At 46.3% G+C, this 23,086-nt stretch overlaps 1 protein-coding gene across 1 annotated transcript in view; it reads right to left on the reverse strand.

Moving 5' to 3' along the window:
• The window catches only part of xylb (xylulokinase homolog (H. influenzae)), a 219,325-nt gene that overhangs the window by 43,661 nt on the left and 152,578 nt on the right, over positions 1-23,086 (reverse strand). Inside the window, exon 19 of the mRNA XM_078424322.1 lies at positions 459-596. Coding sequence (XP_078280448.1) covers positions 459-596 — 138 coding nt within the window. The remainder of the gene's footprint in view (positions 1-458; positions 597-23,086) is intronic.

Raw genomic sequence — 23,086 nt, forward strand, 5'->3', positions numbered from 1 at the left:
GGCTCACCGGGCCCGCGTCAACCAGCGATCCCTGCACACTTGCACTAACCTATACACATTAGGGACCATTTGCAATTTTACCAAAGCCAATTAGCCTACAACCTGTACGTCTTTGGAGTGTGGGAGGAAACCAGAGCACCCGGAGAAAACCCACGCAGGTCATAGGGAGAACGTACAAACTCCGTACAGGCCACACCCGTAGACAGGATCAAGCCCGGGTCTCTGGCGCTGTAATGCAGCAACTCCACTGCTGTGCCACCGTGCCGCCACCGTGCCGCCCCACCTGCCCGCATTTGGTCATATCTCTCAAAACCTTTCCTATCCATGTACCTGACCAAATGTTTTTTAAATGTAGTTGCTACCTGCCTCAACTAACTGGTTAAGGATCTCCACTGTGCTATGCCAACATTATTCCCCTCAACCAATAAAGTTCACGAACAGATTCAGCATCGCCTTACCTTGCTGTCCAATCTTACTTTGTCCCGAAAGGTTACTGCACAGTGACCGAAGAATTCATTGGCCTTTTTTTTCATGTTTATAAGATAGTGATCCCTCATTATAAGATTCCTCATTATCAAAAAAAACCTATCCAAGTCCTGCAAACAAAGAGAAAACGTTTCTAATCTTCAAAGCAATCGGACACCAAAATGAAGTAGGATAAAAAAAGGCCGTCACGTGACATCCTTTCAACAACTAATTTCACTGATTTATTTGTCCTTTATGTTACACTGTATCCCCTCATTAAAAGTTTCCAGGATTTACTATCAGCCCTGGAGAGGCTTGTTAAAGGTCACACAATATAAATGCTCTTTTTTTTTTTTAATTTGCAAGATAATTCAGGGCACAACAAGCAATTAAGCAGCGGTTTCTTGTTTTGTCTCATGACTGCTGCGAATGTTGTCTTATTTCTTTGTTCAATTTACTTCCAAATTGGTGTCACTTCCCTGCCTTGGCAGTGTGCTCTCTGTTGGCGGTACCGATGGAGTTAATTTTAAACCGGGACCCAGAAGGTTAATTTGATCCATTAATCCAAGCCATAAGAGAGAATGCATTTGATTTAAGGTTATCAATATACAATAGAAAATGGGGTATTAAAGTTATCAATATACAATAGAAAATGGGGTAGAAAGATCTTATAATTGATTCTGTCCTATTGTAATGATTTCTGAAAAAGAGCAGCTTCAAAATATTACTGAAGACGCCTGCAAAATGGGGAAGAAAAGCTCAACAAATGACCTTTAAATCTTATTGCATGTTGTCAAATCCCTATAGAATTTATTGTTTACCCCAATGGCCTCTGGGATACAAAGGTTCTTTGAGAATTGTCATATTTCAACATGGGGAAAAAAGACTGAGAAATCACCTCTAATAACTTCCGAGACTGTGCTGTGTGCTGAGTGAAAACACATTCGAACGTTGTTCAGCTTCACAATAGAACAGAGATTCGTGGATCCTTGGAATTAACAATGCCAGGTTAGTAAAAGAGTTCGAAGACAGACATGAAATGCTGGAGTATCTCAGCGGGACAGGCAGCATCTCTGGAGAAAAGGAATAGGTGACTTTTCAGGCCGAGATCCTTCTTCAGACCCGAGTCAAAGAGTCCGTCAGCCTTCGAGCTGCAGAGCGTACAAACGCACCCTTCAGCCCAACTCATACATGTGATGCCTATCTACACTAATCCCATCTGTGTGCATTACAGCCCACAGCCTTTTGTTGCAGAGATCTGTGGACGCAGCCCAGACCATCACACAAACCAGCCTCCCTTCCACTGACTCCATCTCTACTTCATGCTGCCTGGGCAAAGCCACCAGCATAATCAAGGACCAGCCTCACCCCTCACCCATCAAGTGACTCTCTTCTCTCCTCTCCCACCAGGCAAGAGGTACAGAAGTGTAAAAACACACCTCCAGATTCAGGGACAATTTCTTCCCAGCTGTTATCAGGCAACTGAACCATCCCATCTTCAACTAGAGAATGGGCCTGAGCTACTATCTACCTCTCTGGAGACCTTCAGGCTACCATTAATCGGACATTACTGGACGCGCACTTAACACTATTCCCTTTATCATGCATCTGTACACGGTGGACTGCTCGATTGTAATCATGTATAGTCTTTCCGCTGACTGGTTAGTATGCAACATAAAGCTTTTCACTGTACCTCGCTCGGTACACGTGACAATGAGCTAACTAACTACCCTGGCCATTCCCTCCACAGACGCTGCCTGTTCCTCTAGCACTTAGTGTTTTGTTCAAGATTCCAGCATCTGCAGTTCCTTGTGCCTCCTTCCTGAATCCTTTCTCGATCTCCTCGCCTATCCACTCCCGATGCTTCAATCGCAGCTGCATTCATTGTAGAGTGGGGTCTACAGAATAACTTGACAGCAATGGAACTACAATAAGCCAAGACGTATAGGAAGAGAGTGGAAAAGATGGTATTGGATGAGTTAGTTTGGGTTTATTTAAGTTTAGTTTAGTTTATTATTGTCACGTGTACCAAGGTACAGTGAAAAGCTTTTGATTGCATGCTATCCTGTTAAAGAAGACTAGACATGATTACAATCAAGTCATCCACAGTGCGCAGTATCTGTACTCTATGGATGGCTCCATTGTAATCATGTATAGTCTTTCCGCTGACTGGATAGCGCACAACAAAAGTTTTCACAGTACCTCGGTACACGTGACTATAAACTAAACTACACTAAACTAAGTTAAACTAACTAAAGGATAAAGGGTACAACTTTAGTGCATGATAAAGTCCGATAAAGTTGGATTAAAGATAGTTCGAAGATCTCCAATGAGGTAGATGGGAGGTCAGGACTGTTTTCTAGCTGGTGAGAGGACAGTTCAGTTCCCTGGTAATAGCTGGGAAGAAACTGTCCCTGTATCTGGAGGTGTGCGTTTTCACACTTCTGTTCCTGGTACTTGATGGGTGAAGGGAGAAGAGGCCAAATGGCAGAGCAAGCTAGAAGGTCTCTTTTTCTTTTGTTCTGGCATCTCACTCAGCAAGGCTTGGGGACCACTCTTGGCCGAGAATGTGGATGCTAATCATGGTATGGCCAGTGCACCACAGTATGTTCTGAGGGAAGAGTGCACATCACCAGCATTTCACCCTCAACACCCTTGTCCAAGTCAAACCTGAAAGTGCAGATGCCCATTGTCCAAGATGCCAAATCAAACCACATGGTGTAAGGCCCTGGGACCAGGGGCTTACTGCATGCCAGAGGAAAACAGAGGCAGTGGAGACCAACAAAATTGTGGTTCCATTACCACTCAGCAGGTTCAGCAACTAGAACATCCAGGAACAAAGGAGATTACAGGTAGTGGTGAACACTGGCTGGTCCATCATGGCCACTGATCTCCCCACTCATCGAAAAGATCTATATGAGGTACTGCCTCAAAAAGGCAGCAAATATCATCAAAGTCCCACATCGCCCAGGCCATGCTCTCATTTCACCCGGCTCCAAACCCATAAACTGGAGCGGAACAAAATCTTCAGGGACAGGCAAAGGAGAAAGAGAGCAGTGGACGGCACAGTGGCACAATGGTAGAGTTGCTGCCTTACAGCACCAGAGACCTGGGTTCAACCCCGACTACAGGTGCTGTCTATATGGAGTTTGTACGTTCCCCGTGTGACCACGTGGGTTTTCTCCGGGTGCTCCGGTTTCCTCCCACACTCCAAAGACGTAGAGATTTGTAGGTTAGTCAGCTTTGGTAAAATTGTAAATTGTCCCTAGTGTGTAGGGTAGTGCTAGTGTACAGGGTGATCGCTGGTCGGTGCGGACTCGGTGGGCCGAAGGTCCTGTTTCCGTGCTGTATCTCTAAAGTCTAAAGTCTACCAACCATTATGTTCTCAAACCATACAACTGTAGAAGTTGAAGAGCATCCATGGACATACCAAATGCCCTCAAAGCAGGAGGAGGTGTCAAGTGTTTTGATGAACATGAGGTGGATATGTCGCCAGTGCCCAGCTCCTGGGCCTTACCCATGATCCCTGCCCATAATCACTGTGGGAGTGTCTTCACCACCAGTTTAAGAAGGGCAATTAGGCACCGCCATCCAGAAATACCAGCAAACAAGGTTGTGCTGTGGGAACCCACCCATGGAAGACGGAACCCGGGATGACCAAACAAGACGAAGCTGAAGACGTTGATGGAAGACGTATACGTAGAGACAAAAGAGGAGCTTGCCAGCTGTATGGAGGACAGAGATGTGTGGTGCACCCGTCACCGTGCCCGTTGGAAACCAGCACCACTGCGTCGCTAATGTTTTCAACTATTTTAATTTAAAAAAAATTTTTTAAATGAGGCACAGGCAGTGACCATGGTCTCCTTCCTGTCACAGAGCATATGCCAAATGACAACTACCAAGCGATGAGGTGCAGCAGAATAAAATGGGAGGGAAGATGAGGAGACAAATCAGGAAACAACTTATAGAATCATAGAGTCCTACAGTGTGGAAGCAGGCCCTTCGGCCCAACTTGCTTACACTGACCAAAATACACTAGTCCCGCCTGCCTGCATTTGGCCCATATCCCTCTAAACCTCTCCTATCCACGTGTCTATCTAAATGTTTCTGAAACATTGCAATAGTAGTTGCAAAGTACCTTAGCCGGTGCTAAGTTCCAGTTTTTAATCCTTGTGTGTCAAGAGAAGGTGGGGAAGATCGGAATCTGTCAGATGGCTGGGATAGCATCTTCCCTCATCTCAAGATAAGCTTCTTATTGATCTAACTGCAGCATGGAGCTTTTGGATGTCGATCCATTCCTCATTGTTGTTCAAAGAACAACGTACCGTAGAAAATCCAACCTTTTGTACTGAAGTGCAAAATCTCTGTCCAAGCTTGAACCTCAACGATGCACCTTGTAAAAGCTGTAACAAAGCATCATTTCTGTGCAAAGCCACCTCGATTTGTTTTGATTGTTTTCTGGATATATTTTCCTCGTATTTTGATGGGATCAAGTGTCAAGAATTAAGAAAGTTTCATTGTCATATGTGCCAACAATATGAACAGTTGGATTCTTTCTTGCTGCAGCTTAACAGGGCCATAAATGCAATAACACACAATTACACAATGACATAATAGTTCATAAGTTATAGGAGCTAGATTAGGCCATTCAGCCCATTTAGTTTAGTCCACTGTTCAATCAATGTTGATCCATCTTTCCCTCCAAACCCTTTCTCCCCATAACCCCTGACACCCTTGCTAATCACGAATCTGTCAATCTCTGTAATGTTCAGTTCTGATCACCCTGCAGTAGGAAGGATGTCATTAAGCTGGAAAAAGAGCTGGAGCAGTATGGTGGCACAGTGGTAGGGTTGCTGCCTTATAGCACCAGAGACCCGGGTGCAATCCTGACTATGGGTGCTGTCTGTATGGAGTTTGTACGTTCTCCCTGTTACCTGCATGGGTTTTTTCCAGGAGCTCCGGTTTCCTCCCACACTCCAAACTTATACAAATTGGTATAATTGTAAATTGTCCCGTGTGTGTGTAGGATAGTGTTAGTGTGATGGGATTGCTGGTCATCGCAGACTCGGCGGGCCGAAGGGCCTGTTACTGACCTGTATCTCTAAACTAAACTAAAGAAGATTTTACAAGGATGTTGCCAGGACTCGAGGACCGTAGCTACATTGAAGGGTTGGGCAAAATAGAACTTCATTCTTTGGAGCACAGGAAGCTGAACGGTGATCTTACAGAGGTGTACAAAATCCCCTCACTGCCAGCCAAGCCAGGTCTTGGCACTTGTTCGTGTTCTGGCGATGAGGCGTTTTGCCAGACAAGCTGGGCAGTCTGCTCTGGGAACCATGCCACAGGATCCATGGAGTCATTTCCCAGCAGTGCCTGCAGGACGTTCTGTGCTGACCACTGCCCGATGGACTTGTGGTCAAAGGTGTTGTACGAACAACAGATGGTGATGGTGCGGCAATGTCCAGCTGACTGGCACATTCCCAAATAAGGGACAAGGTGATGTCACTGCCCTGCGCCCCACGTGACCTCACCCAGCCAGCGGCCACATGCTCCCGCTCCACCATTGGTGGCCATCCGGGCCGGGATGCGGGTTGCTACACAACCACCATTAGGCGCTGCCCGGGCCTCAGGACCTACACTGTCCGGACCTACAGCGTCCGGATCTATAGCGTCTGGACCTACAACGACAGGATCTATAGCGTCCTGACCTCCACTGTCTGGACCTACATTGTCCGGACCTACACTGTCCGGGCCTACAGCGCCCCCGGGCCTAATATGGGACAAGGGCGGTCTCGTACGGGACAAACCAATTTAGCCCAAAATACGGGATGTCCTGGCTAATACGGGACCATTGGCAACCCAACCTCCATCCCAATCTCTTCCATGTCCAATTGTTCCATTTCTTACTTGTTCTCCTTCCCAATTTGAGTGGCCACCACTGTCCCAATTATCCCTCCTTGCTCATAGGTCCCCCTTCCTGTTATAGTCATAGTCCTGTGTAGCAAGGAACCAGGCCCTTTGGCCCATCCTGTCCATGCTGGCCAAGTTGGCATTCTAGGATAGTCCCATTTGCCTGCATTTGGCCCAAAGCCCTCATAAGCCTTGCCTATCCATAAATCTATGGGTCTTTTAAAAGCCGCAATTGTATTAGCTTCTATAGCTTTTCTTTAGGTCTTTTTAGAGATACAGAGCGGAAACAGGCCCACCGAGTTCCCACCGACCAGCGATCCCCGTACGCGACAAACCTGCAAACCTGCATATCTGGAGTGTGGGAGAAAACTGTAGCACCCGGAGAAAACCCACGTACAAACGCCATACACCCACGCGGTCACGGGAGAACGTACAAACTCCGTACACCCACGCGGTCATGGGGGAACGTACAAACTCCGTACAGACAGCGCCCGTAGTCGGGATCGAACCTGGTCTCTGGCGCTGGAAGGCAGCAACTCTACCGCCGCGCCCTGAACTTCTATTCCCCCTTCCCCCACTCACAGAAAATGGCAGATCTTTGATATTCTCCACCACCGGCAGTACGGTGACGCAGAGGTAGAGTTGCTGCTTTACAGCGCCAGAGACCCGGGTTCCATCCCGGCTACGGGTGCTGTCTGTGCGGAGTTTGTACGTTCTCCCCGTGACCGCCTGGGTTTTCTCCGAGATTTTAGATTTAGATTTAGATTTAGAGATACAGCGCAGATACAGGCCCTTCGGCCCACCGGGTCCGCGCCGCCCAGCGATCCCCGCACACTAACACTATCCTACACCCACTAGGGACAATTTTTACATTTGCCCAGCCAATTAACCTACAAACCTGTACGTCTTTGGAGTGTGGGAGGAAACCGAAGATCTCAGAGAAAACCCACGCAGGTCACGGGGAGAACGTACAAACTCCGTACAGACGGCGCCCGTAGTCAGGATCGAACCTGAGTCTCCGGCGCTGCATTCGCTGTAAGGCAGCAACTCTACCGCTGCGCCACCGTGCCGCCCTTTGGAGATCTTTGGTTTCCTCCCACACTCCAAAGACGTACAGGTTTGTAGGTTAATTGGCTTGGTATAAGTGTAAATTGTCCCTTGTGTGTGTCAGATAGTGTTAATGTGCGGACGGTGGACTGAAGGGCCTGTTTCCACGCTGCATCTCCAAACTAAACTAAATGTCAGATGTGGAAGATGAATCCTTGAACAGACTCGGGGGCGAGATTTTGGACAACGGGAGGCTCAGTGTTTAGGGAATACCGGCAGGAATGTGGATCTGAGTCCATGATCAGAACTGCCAAGATCTCAGTGCAATGCTGAAACATAATGTCGGCCCTTCGTGTTCCTTATGTCTTCATAGGATTTAATGTTCTGTCCACTTTAATGTGGAGTTATTGGAACAGTCTTTGTTTTCCGGAATCTGCCGTGAATTCCCTAAATGCTGCAGCAGCTGTTTGGGGGGAAAAAAATCTACTAAACACAAGTGCTGGAATTAATGTTGTTTCTGGTGATTTACGGCAGGACCCTCGGTGCCAGCTGGTGAGTGAGTGAGTGAGTGACTGTGGGACTTGTTGTTCTGTGAAGTGGTCCCCACTTGAATGAAAGTCTTGGATTCAGATTCACTTCACAGGCGACAGGGTGAGGAGTTTCCCCGGACCCTCGGTATCCCAGGGAACACAGTGGAGGAACGGGGAGACCATTCAATACACCGCAGTACTGCCTGCACGGGGGGTGCTGAGTGGGGCTAGAACATGGCACGGTGGAGCAGCGGTAGAGTTGCTGCTTTACAGCGCCAGAGACCCGGGTTCGATCCCGGCTATGGGTGCTGCCTGTAGAGAGTTTCCTGTACGTTCCCCCCACCTACTTCTGGAATTTCTCCGGGTGCTCCGGTTTCCTCCAAAGACGTACAGGTTGTAGGTTATTCACAAAATGCTGGAGTAACTCAGCAGGTCAGGCAGCATCTCGGGAGAGAAGGAATGGGTGACGTTTCGGGTCGAGACCCTTCTTCAGTCTGAAGAAGTCTGAAGAAGGGTCTCGACCCGAAACGTCACCCATTCCTTCTCTCCCGAGATGCTGCCTGACCTGCTGAGTTACTCCAGCATTTTGTGAATAAATACCTTCGATTTGTACCAGCATCTTGCAGTTATTTTCTTATACCACAGGTTGTAGGTTAATTATCTTCTGTTAATTGTAAATTGTCCCAAGTGCACAGGATGGTGCTAGTGTATGGTGTTATCGCTGGTCAGTGCGGACTCAGGGGGCTGAAGGGCCTGTTTCCACGTTGTATCTCTAAAGTCTAAAGTAAAGATATCGTGTCCGCACCGACCAGCGACCACCCAGGGACATGCTGGTTTGTAGGTTGATTGATCTAGGATAGAATAATACGCAGGGTGATCGCTTGTCAGCAGTATCTCTAAACAAAAAAGCAGTCAGGCTTGAGGAGAATTCCTCAATGCAGCAAGTGGTGATATACAGGGGGACACACACTCCCCGGGACATTCCATGGTATGTTTCATGAGACCAGCGAAGAGCACAGCACAGGAACTGGCCCACAATGTCCGTGCCGATCATGATGCCAAGATACACTCATCTCCTTTGCCTGAACATGTTCAATGTCACTCCATTTCCTGGCACCCTCGTGCCTACGAAACAGCACTCTCGTATCTGGGTCTGGACATATAAACACCATCACAGGTTGTTGCACACGTTAGGAGGGTCATGTGCCAAGTCACAATTAAATATTAAAGATTGCCTTAAAGGGCAACGTCTTAATATCGATCGTTTCCAACTTGGCCTTGAAGGCCTTAACGTCGGGTGCAGTGCGAATGTCTTGGTGGAGATGATACCTTTCGCAAATTGTCTTTGGGTACAGTGAATACCCACACCGACCAGCCAAAACATTATGACCACTGACAGGCGAAGTGAATAACATTGATTATCTTGTTACAATGGCACCTGTCAAGGGGTGGGATATATTAGGCAGCAAGTGAACAGTCAGTTCTTGAAGTTGATGCAGGAGAAATGGGCAGGAGTAAAGACCTGAGCGACTTTGACAAGGGCTAAATTGTTATGGCCAGACGACTGGGTCGGAGCATCTCTGAAACGGCAAGGCTTGTGGGGTGCTCCCGGTCAGCAGTGGTGAGTACCAACCGATAGTGGTCCGAGGAGGGACAAACCACAAACCGGTGACAGGGTGTTGGGCGCCCAATGCTCATCGATGTGCGAGGGCAATGAAGGCTATCCCGTCTGGTCCAAACCGACTGTGGGAAGACGACAAGCCGGTGGAGGGAGTGTGATGCTCTGGGAAATGTTCTGCTGGGAAACCCTGGGTCCGGCCATTCATGTGGACATCAATTTGACACGTGTCACATATGTAAACATCGTTGCAGACCAGATACACCCCTTCATGGCAATGATATTTCCTGATGGCAGTGGCCTCTTTCAGCAGGATAATGCGCCCTCCCACACTGCACACATTGTTCGGGAATGGTTTGAGGAACATGATGAAGTGTTCACGGTGTTGCCCTGGCCTCCAAATTCTCCAGATCTCAATCCGATTGAGCATCTGTGGGATGTCCTGGATGGACAAGTACGATCCATGGCGGCTCCACCTCGCAATGTACAGGACTTGAAGGATCTGCTGCTAATGTTTTGGTGCCAGATACCACAGGACACCTTCAGGGGTCTTGTAGAGTCCTTGCTTCGGCGGGTCGGCGCTGTTTTGGCGGCACACGGAGGACCAACAGCATATTAGGCAGGTGGTCATAATGTTTTGGCTGATCGGTGTATAACAGTCTTTACTTGTTGGGATGATGTTGTATTTAAAACCCCCGATTGCCTGGTCTTTGGGTGTCTGGATGAATTTGCAGATTGAAGATGACTCTTGATGTTGCTTGGAATAAACCCGTGCGTTTCTTTATAGATGGTCGTCAGGCGTAATTTGGTCCTACGGTCTTGAAGAGTTTCCCACTCCAGATTAACAGACAATAGACAATAGGTGCAGGAGTAGGCCATTCGGCCCTTCGAGCCAGCACCGCCATTCAATGTGATCATGGCTGATCATTCTCAATCAGTACCCCGTTCCTACCTTCTCCCCATACCCCCTGACTCCGCTATCCTTAAGAGCTCTATCTAGCTCTCTCTTGAATGCATTCAGAGACTTGGCCTCCACTGCCTTCTGAGGCAGAGAATTCCACAGATTTACAACTCTCTGACTGAAAAAGTCTTTCCTCATCTCCGTTCTAAATGGCCTACCCCTTATTCTTAAACTGTGGCCCCTGGTTCTGGACTCCCCCAACATTGGGAACATGTTTCCTGCCTCTAACGTGTGCAACCCCTTAATAATCTTATAATCTTATATCAGCTAGATCTCTGTCTCTGCCAGTGCGTTCCAGGCACTCAACACTTTTCTGTTTGCCCCACTCACCTTCAAGTATTAGGCTCTAGTCTTTGCCATTTCCACCCTGGGAAAAAGGTTTTGACTGTCTACCCCATCTCTGCCCACTGGCCCACAACGTCCGTGCTGAACATGATACTGTGAATGACAAATGGCAATCGTAAAACAATAAAATGAGGTCGAAAGGGTAACAGGCCATTTGTTTATCTGCAATGAGGTGGGATTGAGCTATGTTTGTTGATCTGTGTCTTTTTGAGGTGCATGATTTATAATTGTTATAAGGCCATTCTGAAGAAGGACAAAAGCTTAAATGCCCGCAACAGTAAACAACTCATCAAAGGGAGATTCTGTGTATAATATAGCAGATTAATCTTTGTTCGGTGAGCAATCACGAGATTGCTCCCAGCGACCGCTGTATTTGGCTCTCTTAAATAAAGTCTTGATTGCCTTGCTCCATCATTATGCTGTGCTTTAAAGTTTTCGTTAACAATACCAAGACCGACTGTTATCTGTCTGCATGTGATCCATATGCCTCCAGTCCCTGTATATCTACGTGCCTGTTGAACAGTCTCTTGAATGCCACTATCATATCTGCCTCCACCACCATCCATTGCAGTGTGTTCCAGGCCTCATCACCCTCTGTGTAAAAACGTCCCGCTCTTCACCTTTCTGCTTCTGTTAATTGCCCCTGGTGGAAAGAAAGCGAATCTGGGATAACATCAAACCAGTGCGCAGGTGTTCAATGGTTGCTGTGAACTCGATGGGCCGAATGGCCTGTTTCCACGCTGCATCTCTTAATTAAACTAAGATAGAGCAAAGGGGGAGATACAGAGTACACAATTACAAGGATGGTGTCAGGAATTGTGCAATTTAATTTCTGGCATAATTCAGCCTACTTCACAGTGTGCTGTGATCCTGCTGGTAAAGCTTTCTGCCGCCAAAACGGCAGGAGTGACTTCAAAACCAACATCATCCACTGGACAATTCACCAGAGCTGAGACCCAATTGCAGACCTGGAAAACATGTTGGTGCAGCGGTAGAATTGCTGCCTTACAGCGCCAAACACCTGGGTTTCATCCTGACTATGGGTGCTGTGTGTCCGGAGTTTGTACGTTCTCCCTGTGACCGCAAGGGTTCTCCCCAGGTGCTCCGCTTTCCTCCCACACTGCAAAGATGTGCAGGTTAATTGGCTTCTGTAAATTTGTAAATTGTCCCTAATGTGCAGGATAGTGCTGGTATCGCTGGTAGATCGCTGGTTGGCATGGTGGGTGGATGGGCCTGTTCCTGCGTTGTATCGCTAAACCTGTTATGAACTTCCAGCTGCACAATTAACGGCCAGGCATTAAACAGTGTATCGATCATAGGAGATGGCATTAATTACTGCCTTGCTTCATCAGTCCAGCCCAACTCTCCAATGACACTCTTGATGCAAATAATCTTCCCAGCCACAACAGGCTTTGCTGTAATGTGGTTCCATTAACCCCTTTATAGGTCAATTGAGCCAACCCCAAATGTAAAAAATAAGAAACTGCAGATGCTGGTTTACAATTTAAAAAAAGGACACAAAACGTGACTCAGCGGCTCAGGCAGCATCTCAAGACAAAGTGGGTCACAGTCGGATGAAGGGTCCTGGCCTGAAACCTCACCTATCCATGTTCTCCAGGGATGCTGCCTGACCCTCTGAGTTACTTCAGCACTTTGTCCTTAGTTTAGCCTGCCCAGTTTAGTGTAGTTTAGATATGCAGCATGGAAACAGGCCCTTCGGCCCACCGAGTCCATGCCGACGGGCGATCCCCGCACACTAGCACTATCCAACACACTGGGGAAATTCTACAATTTTTACCAATTACCAAGCCAATTAACCTACAAACTTGTACGTCTCTGGAGTGTTGGAGGAAACCGGAGCATCCAGGGAAACCCCACATGTTCACAGGAAGAACGTGCGAACTCCCATACAGACAGCTCATGTAGTCAGGATTGAACCCGGGTCTCTGGCGCTCTAAGGCAGCAATTTTACCGCTGCACCACTGTGCCGCCCCTGGACATACATTCGTTACCCCAAACGGCTTCAGTCCGTGCTGGCACCACTTTGTGATTAGCACACGGAATAAATGCCAGGCTGGTAGGGATTACTGAGGCAGAGAGAATGTAGTGACAATTGTCATCAAACATCATCAGTGGTTCGAAGGTATCACAAAATGCTGAAGTAACTCAGTGGGTCAGGCAGCATCTCAGGAGAGAAGGAATGGGTGACGTTTCGGGTCGAGACCTTCTTCAGGCATTCTTGTGATACCTTCGATTTGTACCAGGATCTGCAGTTATTTTCCTACACATCATGAGTGGTTCAATCTGTGCTGCTGTACGATTGACAAGAGAACAATTTACCCAGGAGCGTGGCACTCAGCCATATTGTATCCCATCTAAGATTAATTTTTAAAGTGTTTATCGTCTTATTTTTATAGCTCTTGTATTTGGTGAGTGCAGGGAATATGGAATTGTAAACATATTAAAAATAATTGCAGGAGTCTTTCATCATATTAGAGTTAATGGGATGAAGCAGGGCTGATCAAGGAATCATTGAGGTGATATTAAATTAGTTACTTAAGCGGAGTTTCTTGTTAGCTGCCGTGATTATTAACACACATAAAAATTACAAAAAAACAGTCATTTAAAAATGTGCAAGTGCGAATAATTTGCACTTATATACGATAAAACTCTGATAATCGTTTGTCCAGGGAAATTGAGTCATAGGAGGATTGTAGAGTTATTCAGCATGGAAATGGGTCCTTCGAACCAACTCGCCAATGCCGACCAAATTGCATACCCAAGCTAGTCCCATAACTGCACCTGGCCCACTTCCGTCCAAACCTTTCCTGTCCAAGTGTCTTTTAAATGTTGTAACTGTACCCACCTCTACTACATCCCCCGGCAGCACGTTCCATCTCCCCACCACCCTCTGTGTGAAAAAATATCCCCTCATGTCCCTTTTAATCTTGCCCCTCTCACCTTAAACCCACACTCTCTTGTTTGGGACTCTGCTGCCCTGGGGAAAAGAATGCAAATCCTCACCTTGATGGTGATGGTACGGCGTCTGGCTCATCAACTGATGTTTGCTGCGTTCCATTGAAACCCACTCCGCCTGCAGTTTTCGCATTCCTTTTAAACTAACCGCCACCCAATTCACTGCATTCCCTTTAAACCCACTGGAACCCCAGTTCCCACATTCCCTTTAAACCCACTGGAACCCCAGTTCCCACATCCACATTCCCTTTCTCTTTCCCTTTAAACTTACCAGGACCCCATTCCCCACTAAACCCACCGATACTCCATTCCCCACACCCCCTTTAAACCCACTCAGCCTCCAGTTTCCGCACTCCCTTTAAACTCGCTGGGACCTCATTCCCCACTAAACCCACCAAGACCCCATTCCCCACACTCCCTTTAAACTCACTGAGACCCCATTCCCCACACTCCCTTTAAACTCACTGAGACCCCATTTCCCACACTCCCTTTAAACTCACTGAGACCCCATTTCCCACACTCCCTTTAAACTCACTGAGACCCCATTTCCCACACTCCCTTTAAACTCACTGAGACCCCATTTCCCACACTCCCTTTAAACTCACTGAGACCTAAATTTCCCACACTCCCTTTAAACCCACTGGGACCCCATTCCCTACACTGCCTTTAAACTCACTGGGACCCCATTCCCTACACTGCCTTTAAACTCACTGCGACCCCAGTTCCCACACTCCCTTTAAACCCACTCTAAAGTAATCAGGTTTGTGAGACACGACCTCCCTCATACAAAACCACACTGACCATCCCTAATCAGCCCTTGTCCATCTAAAAAAAGATTTAACGGGAATCTGAAGGGTAACTTTTTTACACAAAGGGTGGTGGGTGTATGGAACAAGCTGCCGAAGGAGGTAGTTGAGGCAGGGACTATCGCAAAATTTAAGAAACATTTATACTGGACTGGTACTTGGATCGGACAGGTTTAGAGGGATATGGGCCAAATGCAGGCAGGTGGGACTAGTGTAGATGGGGCATGTTGTTCGGTGTGGGCAAGTTGGGCCGTAAGGCCTGTTTTCTCACTCTATGACTATGACTGGGGGGGGGGGGGATATTTATACATGTGAGGGAGTCAGTTTCAAGGAAATAAAAAGATAAATGGGATTGCTCTGTAAACTGACATCAGAGGACGAAATAGCTTCCTTCCTTGGATGGCTCGATTGCTCGAGACAGCTTGAGATACAGTGCAGAGAAAGGTCCTTCGGTCCACCAGTAACCCCTGTACACCAGAACTATCCTACACAACTAGTGACAATTTAGCCGGGTTTCTAGCGCTGTAAGGCAGCAACTCTACCGCTGCGCCATAGTCTTTCTGCTGACTGGTTAGCACGCAACAAAAAGCTTTACACTGTACCTTGGTACACGTGACAATAAATTAAACTAAATTAAACTAAACTTGACTAGTTTGGGTCCTTATAGTCTTAAGTTGCCAATGCTGAGGCATATATTCTCACAAAGATAAGCCAGGAAACAAAGCACAGGCACAAAGTCAATGTCCCACCAAAAACAAACCTTCACCCCTTGGCATCTGTTGCTGGGAATTAGTAGTCACAAAGGTAATTATTTTTAATTGCTCTTTTGTTTATTTTGAGCTCTGTATCCAGGCATGGGCTGCCCAGCTGTTGGCAAATCAACAAAACCATCCAACCTTTTGCAGCTCAGCCAGTTTTCAAGAGAGGGGCTCCTTCTATCAGCTTAGCAGTTGAACCCCCTCATCCCAATAACCCATGTTGACCTAGCTTAGTTTAATTTGTTGTCACGTGCACCGAGGTACAGTGAAAAGCTTTTGTTGCGCGCTAACCAATCAGCGGAAAGACAATACATGATTACAATCGACCATCCACAGTGTACAGATACACGATAAAGGGAATAACATGAATAACGTTTAGTGCAAGATAAAGCCAGTAAAGTCCGATCAAAGATGGTCCACAGATCCCCAATGAGATAGATATTAGTTCAGGACTGCTCTCTAGTTTGTAGTAGGATGGTTCAGTTGCCTGACAACAGCTGGGAAGAAACTGGGAAGAAGCAACGATTGGTCGGATTCTCTGTGAGTTTGATAGTTCTGATGAGTATTGAACTACTGCAATAGTGTTTAAGGAACTGGACTAGTAATCCAGAGGAGGCACAAGAAACTGCAGGTGCAGGAATATGGAGAGACAAACTACATGCTGGAGGAACTCAGCCGGTCAGGCAGAAAAACGACGGGTGACATTTCGGCCTGGGACCCATCTCCAGTCTGGGGAAGGGTTCCAACTTGAAACGTCACCTACCCTTTTTCTCCAGAGATTCTGCCTGATCCGCTGAGTTACTCCAGCACTTTGTGTCTGTCTTCGGTATAAACCAGCATCTGCAGTTCCTTTCTACACCCGTGTAACATGTGTGGGTGACGTTGTGGGTCAGGGTCCCCCTTCAGGACGGTGGGCGTCACCCTACTCCAACACTTGGTTTCCTTTCCAGCACCTGGAGTTGTTTTAGGTTTTTGCCTTTAAAGGTGTAGTGTGTTTCTCAAAATAATAAATCCATTGTAGAACATCTATTTTTTATCGGAGCTTTCATTCGATATTCACAAGCATTGCTCCAATCAAAAACTGCTATCCTGTGCAGTTTGCAAACAACAAATATCAAATGACCTTGTCAGTTGTATCTGGGATACACCCAAGCCCTTCTGCTCCCACCGTTGTTAAAAGGCCTCCAATGTTCCTGTGGACACTGTGTGCTCCCTCTCCAGGGGCACAGGCATGGATGGAAGCCCAGAAGAGGGGCAGGCAATCAACTTGGGTAAAACCCTTGACTACCCGCTGCCTGGACCCGTAATTGGCTGTCTTGGCCAGGCCCAGGAGCAAACCGACCAGGAGACGTCGGCACGGTGGCGCAGCGGTAGAGTTGCTGTGTTACAGCGCCAGAGACCCGGGTTCGATCCTGACTACGGGTGCTGTCTGTGTGGAATTTGCACGTTCCCGCTGTGACTGCATGGGCTTTCTCAGAGTGCTCCGGTTTCCTCCCACACTCCGAAGATGTGCAGATTTGTAGGTTAATTGGCATTGGTAAATGTCACTAGTGTGTAGGATTGTGCTAGTGTACGGTTGATCGCTGGTCGACACGGACTCGGTGTATCCCTACTCTAAAGAGATCCCCTGACCGACACACCCCCCTCCGTACCGGGTGACCAAAGATCAGGAACATGGCAGTGAGGTACAGCCAAAACTCTAGGAGCAGCCCCTTTTCACAATCAAGGGTTGCAACCTCTCATTGTAGTACATCACAATGTTTTAGAAACATTTGGACAGGTACATGAATAGGACAGGTTTAGAGGGATATGGACCAAAACCAGGTAGGTTTAGTGTAGATGGGGCACGTTGTTCGGCGTGGGCAAGTTGGGTTGAAGGGCCTGTTTCCACACTGTATGTCTCTATCAGTGGAATAATCCTTTCATCGGCACGCTGACATATGAAGGCTTGGATACGCTGGAATTTAGAAGGATGAGAGGGGATCTTATTGAAACATATAAGATTATTAAGGGATTGGACACATTAGAGGCAGGAAACATGTTCCCAATGTTGGGGGAGTCCAGAACCAGGGGCCACAGTTTAAGAATAAGGGGTAGGCCATTTAGAACGAAGATGAGGAAAAACTTTTTCAGTCAGAGAGTTGTAAATCTGTGGAATTCTCTGCCTCAGAAGGCAGTGGAGGCCAATTCTTTGTGGAGTTTGCACATTCTCCCTGTTGAATTCCTCCAGGTTTCCTCCTGCATTCCAAAGACGTGTAGAAAACCAGGTTGTGTAGGATCGAACTGCAGATACTGGTTTATTCCAAAGATAGACACAAAATCCCGGAGTAACTCAGCGGGCCAGTCAGTATGGATAGGTGACGTTTCGGGTCAGAACCCTTCTTCAGACTGATTGTAGGGTTCCGACCCAAAACATCACCTATCCATGTTCTCCAGAGATGCTGCCTGGCCCACTGTTACTCCAGCACTTTGTGTCTCTCTTTGTTGTAAAGATGGGTTGGTTCTCATGGAATGTACCCACCACTGGAGTTCAGGCCGCACTGTTCTGTAGCCCAACCCCTGAGAAATGTGGGCCGGCAATTTAGCCTCTGCTTTAATTGCCCTTTTATTGCCCTGAGCTTGCTGGAGCCTGCATTGCAATCACTGTGCCGAAATGGATATTTATCACTGACAATGGAGAGGTGGCATTTACAGCAAGCTTCACTGCAGATAAATATTAATCAAAATGAACATTATTGTAAAGGTTAAGTCTAAACCCACCCAGCACATTACTGCCGATAAGCTGAAAGGTCACATACGTTTATAAGTCAGTGAGACGCACTGTATCAGAAGTTCCCAACGGATTAAGTTATTCATAGACAAGAGAAGCTTTACATTATTTTAACAGGTATGCAAATACTTCAAAAAGATTGGCATCTGCTTGTCCTTAAGTGAATAGCAAAAAGAACCATCGACTCCTGCAGTCAAAAATTGCTTCCCAACATTTTCATGAATGCTAAGGAATTGAAGTGCTGACTTTTCATCTGGGAATCGCCCTACCAACAACTAGAGAGCAGTCCTGGGCTATTATCTTGGAGACCCTTGGGCTATCTTTGATCGGACATTACTGGCTTTATCTTGCTTTATATTATTCACGTTATTCCCTTTATCATGTATCTGTACATTGTGGACGGCTCGATTGTAATCATGTATTGTCTTTCTGCTGACTGGTTAGCACGCAACAAAAGCTTTTCACTGTACCTCGGTACACGTGACAATAAACGAAACTCAAACTCATTATGGACGATTTAGGGACACTCCATACGTAAGAGTCAGCTCCCACCAGAAGCCCGACGTATGTACATAAGTTCTCTCCTACGAACATCCCTATGTTTCCATTTTCCTTGATCTAACAATGAACTATTCTACATTTTCTTTGAACTACTTCCCCTTTGTCTCGTTTTCACACCTTACACTTCCTTATCTCTGTATCTCCCTCTCCCCTGACAGTCTGAAGAAGGGTCTCGATCCGACACGCCACCCATTCCTTCTATCCAGAGATGCTGCTTGTCCCGCTGAGTTACTCCAGCATTTTGTGCCTATCTTCAGTTTAAACCAGCATCTGCAGTTCCTTTCTACACCATCCCTATGTTTCCTCTCTCACCAGTTTTTGACGCCTTTCTTTAAACTATAGTGAATGTATGGTTACCATTTTGAATAATGTTTGTTTATTTTCTGACATGGGTAAAATCGACTTAAGGACGTTTGTAACAGACAGAGCCTGTTACCTGAGGACAGTTTTTACAAGCAACTTCTCAGACAATCCCTGGCCTTGCACACACATTACATAAACAGCCGCTGCACAGCGATTAGAAACAGAAAACCGAGGCGAATTCTTGTCTTTTCCTGTTTTGTTTAGTTTACAGACTGAGCATGGAAGCAGGCACTTCGACTCACCTGTTGACCCCTGATCACCTGTTCACACTAGTTCTATGTTAATCCACTCTCATGTGGATGATCTCCTCTAGTAATCTCCACTTCAATCCGCAAGTGGCATTTTTTTTACAGAGGCCAATTAACCTACAAACCCGCACGTCTTTGGGATGTGGGAGAAAATCGGAGCACCCAGAGTAAACCCACTCCACACTGACAGCACCCGAGATCAGGATTGAACCCGGGTCTCTGGATCTGCGAGACAGCAGCTTCATAGGCTGTGTCACTGTGCCGACCTGAAGTTTCTCAAGTTGCTCTGATAACTGGGAGAGGTCTCTCCATCTCCAATCTCCAATTAGATGTAATATAATGCAATGAATAAGATGTTAAAACATCGAACAGTACAGCACTAGAACAGGCTGTTCAACCCACAATGTCTGTGCCAAACATTTTCATAAGTCATAGGAGCAGAAGTAGGCCATTCGGCCCATTGAGTCTACTCTACCTTTCAATCATGGTTGATCTTCATTTCCTTCCTCCCATAACCTTTGACACCCTCACCAATCAAGTCCCTGTCAATGTTCGCCTTAAAAATACCCTATAACGGCCTACACAGCCATCTGTGGCAATGAATTCCACAGATTCGCCACCCTCTGACCAAAGAAATTCCTCCATCTCGTTTCTAAAGATACGCCCATTTATTCTGAGGCTATGCCCACTGGTCCTAGTCTCTCCCACTAGTGGAAACTTCCTCTCCACATATTCTCTATCCAAGCCTTTCTCTATTCGGTGTTTCAATGAGGTCCCCCTGCCTCATCCTTCTCTCCAGTGCCAAGCTCACGAATGACACAGTGCCCCAACGCACCTTTCAGTGATGGGGTTCCTTCTGGTGGTGATTAGCTCATGTTCATAGATATAGGAGCAGAATTAGGCCATTCGGCACATCAAGTTTGCTCCACCATTCAATCATGACTAATCCTCACGGCAGGACCCATTCTCCTGCCTTCTCCCCGTAAACCTTTGACCCCCTACCAATCAAGAACCTATCAATCTCCGCTTTAAAAATACACAACGACTTGGCCTCCACTGCTGTCTGTGGCAAATAATTCCACAGATTCACCATCCTCTGGCTAAAGAAAGTCCTCCTCATCTCTATTCTAAAGGTACTTCCTTTTATTCTGATGCCCCCTGGTCCTAGACTCTGCCATGAGAGGAAACATCCTCTCTAGGTCTTTCATTAGTCAATGTTTACAAAGTGCCAAAGCACAGCCAAAATATTTTAAGTCACTTTAATTGATGTTGTCAAGCTCAAAAGGGTACAGAGAAGATTTACAAGGACGTTGCCAGAGCTAGAGGGTCTGAACTATAGGGAGAGGTTGAGTAGGCTGGAACTCTATTCCTTGGAGCACAGGAGGATGAGGGGTGATCTTATTGAGATGTATAAAATCATGAGAGGAATAGATCGGGTAGATACACAGAGTCTCTTGCCCAGAGTAGGTGAATCGAGGACCAGAGGACATTGGTTTATGGTGAAGGGGAAAAGAGATAATAAGAATCCAAGGGGTAACTTTTTCACACAGAGGGTGGTGGGTGTATGGAACAAGCTGGCAGAGGAGGTAGTTGAGGCTGGGACTATCCCAACATTTAAGAAACAGTTAGACAGGTACATGGATAGAACAGGTTTGGAGGGATATGGACCAAATGCGGGCAGGTGGGACTAGTGTAGCTGGGACACGTTGGCCAGTGTGGGCAAGTTGGGCCTGTTTCCACACTGTATCATTCTATGACTCTGTGACACTCACTAGGCAAATATGAGTTGCCTATCCCAAGCTGTCCATCAGAAGGGATTACCAATGGTGGCCATCGTCTTAAGCCACGCTGTAGCCGAGTAGTGAGGGTGCCTTCACTGCAATAGAAGTCAGACGGTCAGACCGCATCAGTGAGTAGGAAACCAGTCAACATTACAGAACTTGAATCGTAACAATGTGTAGGAAGGAACTGCAGATGCTGGTTTACACCGAAGAAGGACACAAAAAGCTGGAGTAATACAGAGGGTCAAACAGCATCTCTGGAGAAAAGGAATGGGTGACATTTCGGGTCAAGACCCTTCTTCAGACTGAGAGTCAGGGGAGAGGTGAATGGGAGATTGTAGATTGTCGTGCTTGCTATGTGGCCCGAGCATTGGTCCTTGCACCCTGCAGTAAACACAGTTTCAGAACTTTGCAAAATAAGGTACCTGTTTCTCTGTGTGTAGAAACAAAGTTCTGAAACTGTGTTTACTGCAGGGTGCAAGGAGCAATGCTCGGGACAGTCATTTCCAGCCTATAAAACTGATTTGGATGAAGATAAAGTGTCTAAATTTGCACATGACACAGAGAAGTATGAAAGTACATTGTGAATACATCATTCATAAGGAGATTACAAAGGATGCAGATAGATTGAGTGTAAACATTGTCTAAATGGTAAGCAATCTAAGTGTTGCAAAGGAATCTGTTATGAATCACAATGGTTAATATTAAGTTAGAGCTAGCAATTTTGGAAGGCCAATAGAATGTTCTTGTTTATTGTGTAGAATTGAATGCAAAAGTTGGGAGATAGTGCTTGAGTTATTTAAGGCAAATAAAAGGACATTAACTAAATGGTGAGCGATTTAAATGGTGAAGAGGGATCTGTTATGGATCACAATGGTTGGTATTAAGATAGAGCAAGCAATTAGGAAGACCAAAAGAATGTTCTTGTTTATTGTAGACAATTGAAAAAAAAGCTGGGAGATTATGCTTGTGAGTTATTTAAGGCACTGTTGAAACTGAATCTGGAGTACCATGTAAAATGCTGTCTTACCTGAGGAAGAATATTTACAAATCAGAAACAGCTTGGAGAATGCAAACTATATTGTTAGCTGGAATGGGGAGTTTGCCTTATGAGGAAAGGTTGGACTAGCCAAAAGTGGAATTCAGAAGGGCAAGAGGGGACTTAATTGAATCATGTAAGGTCTTGATGTGGAAAGGATATTTATGGGAGAATCCAAAATCAGGGATCACTGTTTAACAACAAAAGGTCATCCATTTAAGATGGACACGAGGGAAATTTATTCTCTCTGAGGGTCGTGAGTCTTTGGAACGGTCTTCCTCACAAGGAGTAGATGGGACATGTTGGGCAGTGTGGGCAAGTTGAGCCTGTTTCCACGTCGAATGACTTTATGACTCTATGAGGTGAAGCTGTGCCTGTTTGAAGGCAGAAACAGAAAGCTTTCTGATAAGCAAGGGGGTGAAAGGTTACTGCGGTAGACTGGGAATCAGCAATAATCTTATTAAATGGCATAGCATGCCTGAGGGATTCAATGCCCTATTCCTGCTCATTTATATGCTCCATGAAGCTACAGCATTTATCCAGGGGAATTCAGTGCAATCTCTTTACAGGCACGGATATATTTTGATTGGCAAAGTAATGTGTCACAGGAACTCGTTTGTACTCAATGTACCCAAACGAGAAAAGAAATCACGGAGGGAAACAACTTGATTTATCGTGGTTCCGCTCAGTCTTTGAATGGCCATTTAACATCTCCTATACTCCACCTCTTTACACATAGCCCTGCACATTATTCCCTCATTTAACTAAGTATCCAGCGTCTTTCTGAAAGTAACTGGTTTAAGAATTATTAGTAATAAATTTGGTTCATTCCAGTGTTTAGGGAGTATTCTAATAAATTGTTGAAATCAACAACCAGAGTAGAGGAATCAAGAATCAGAGGCCATAGG

This window comes from Rhinoraja longicauda, chromosome 2, assembly GCF_053455715.1.
Source record: "Rhinoraja longicauda isolate Sanriku21f chromosome 2, sRhiLon1.1, whole genome shotgun sequence".
Classification (NCBI taxonomy): Eukaryota; Metazoa; Chordata; class Chondrichthyes; order Rajiformes; family Arhynchobatidae; genus Rhinoraja; species Rhinoraja longicauda.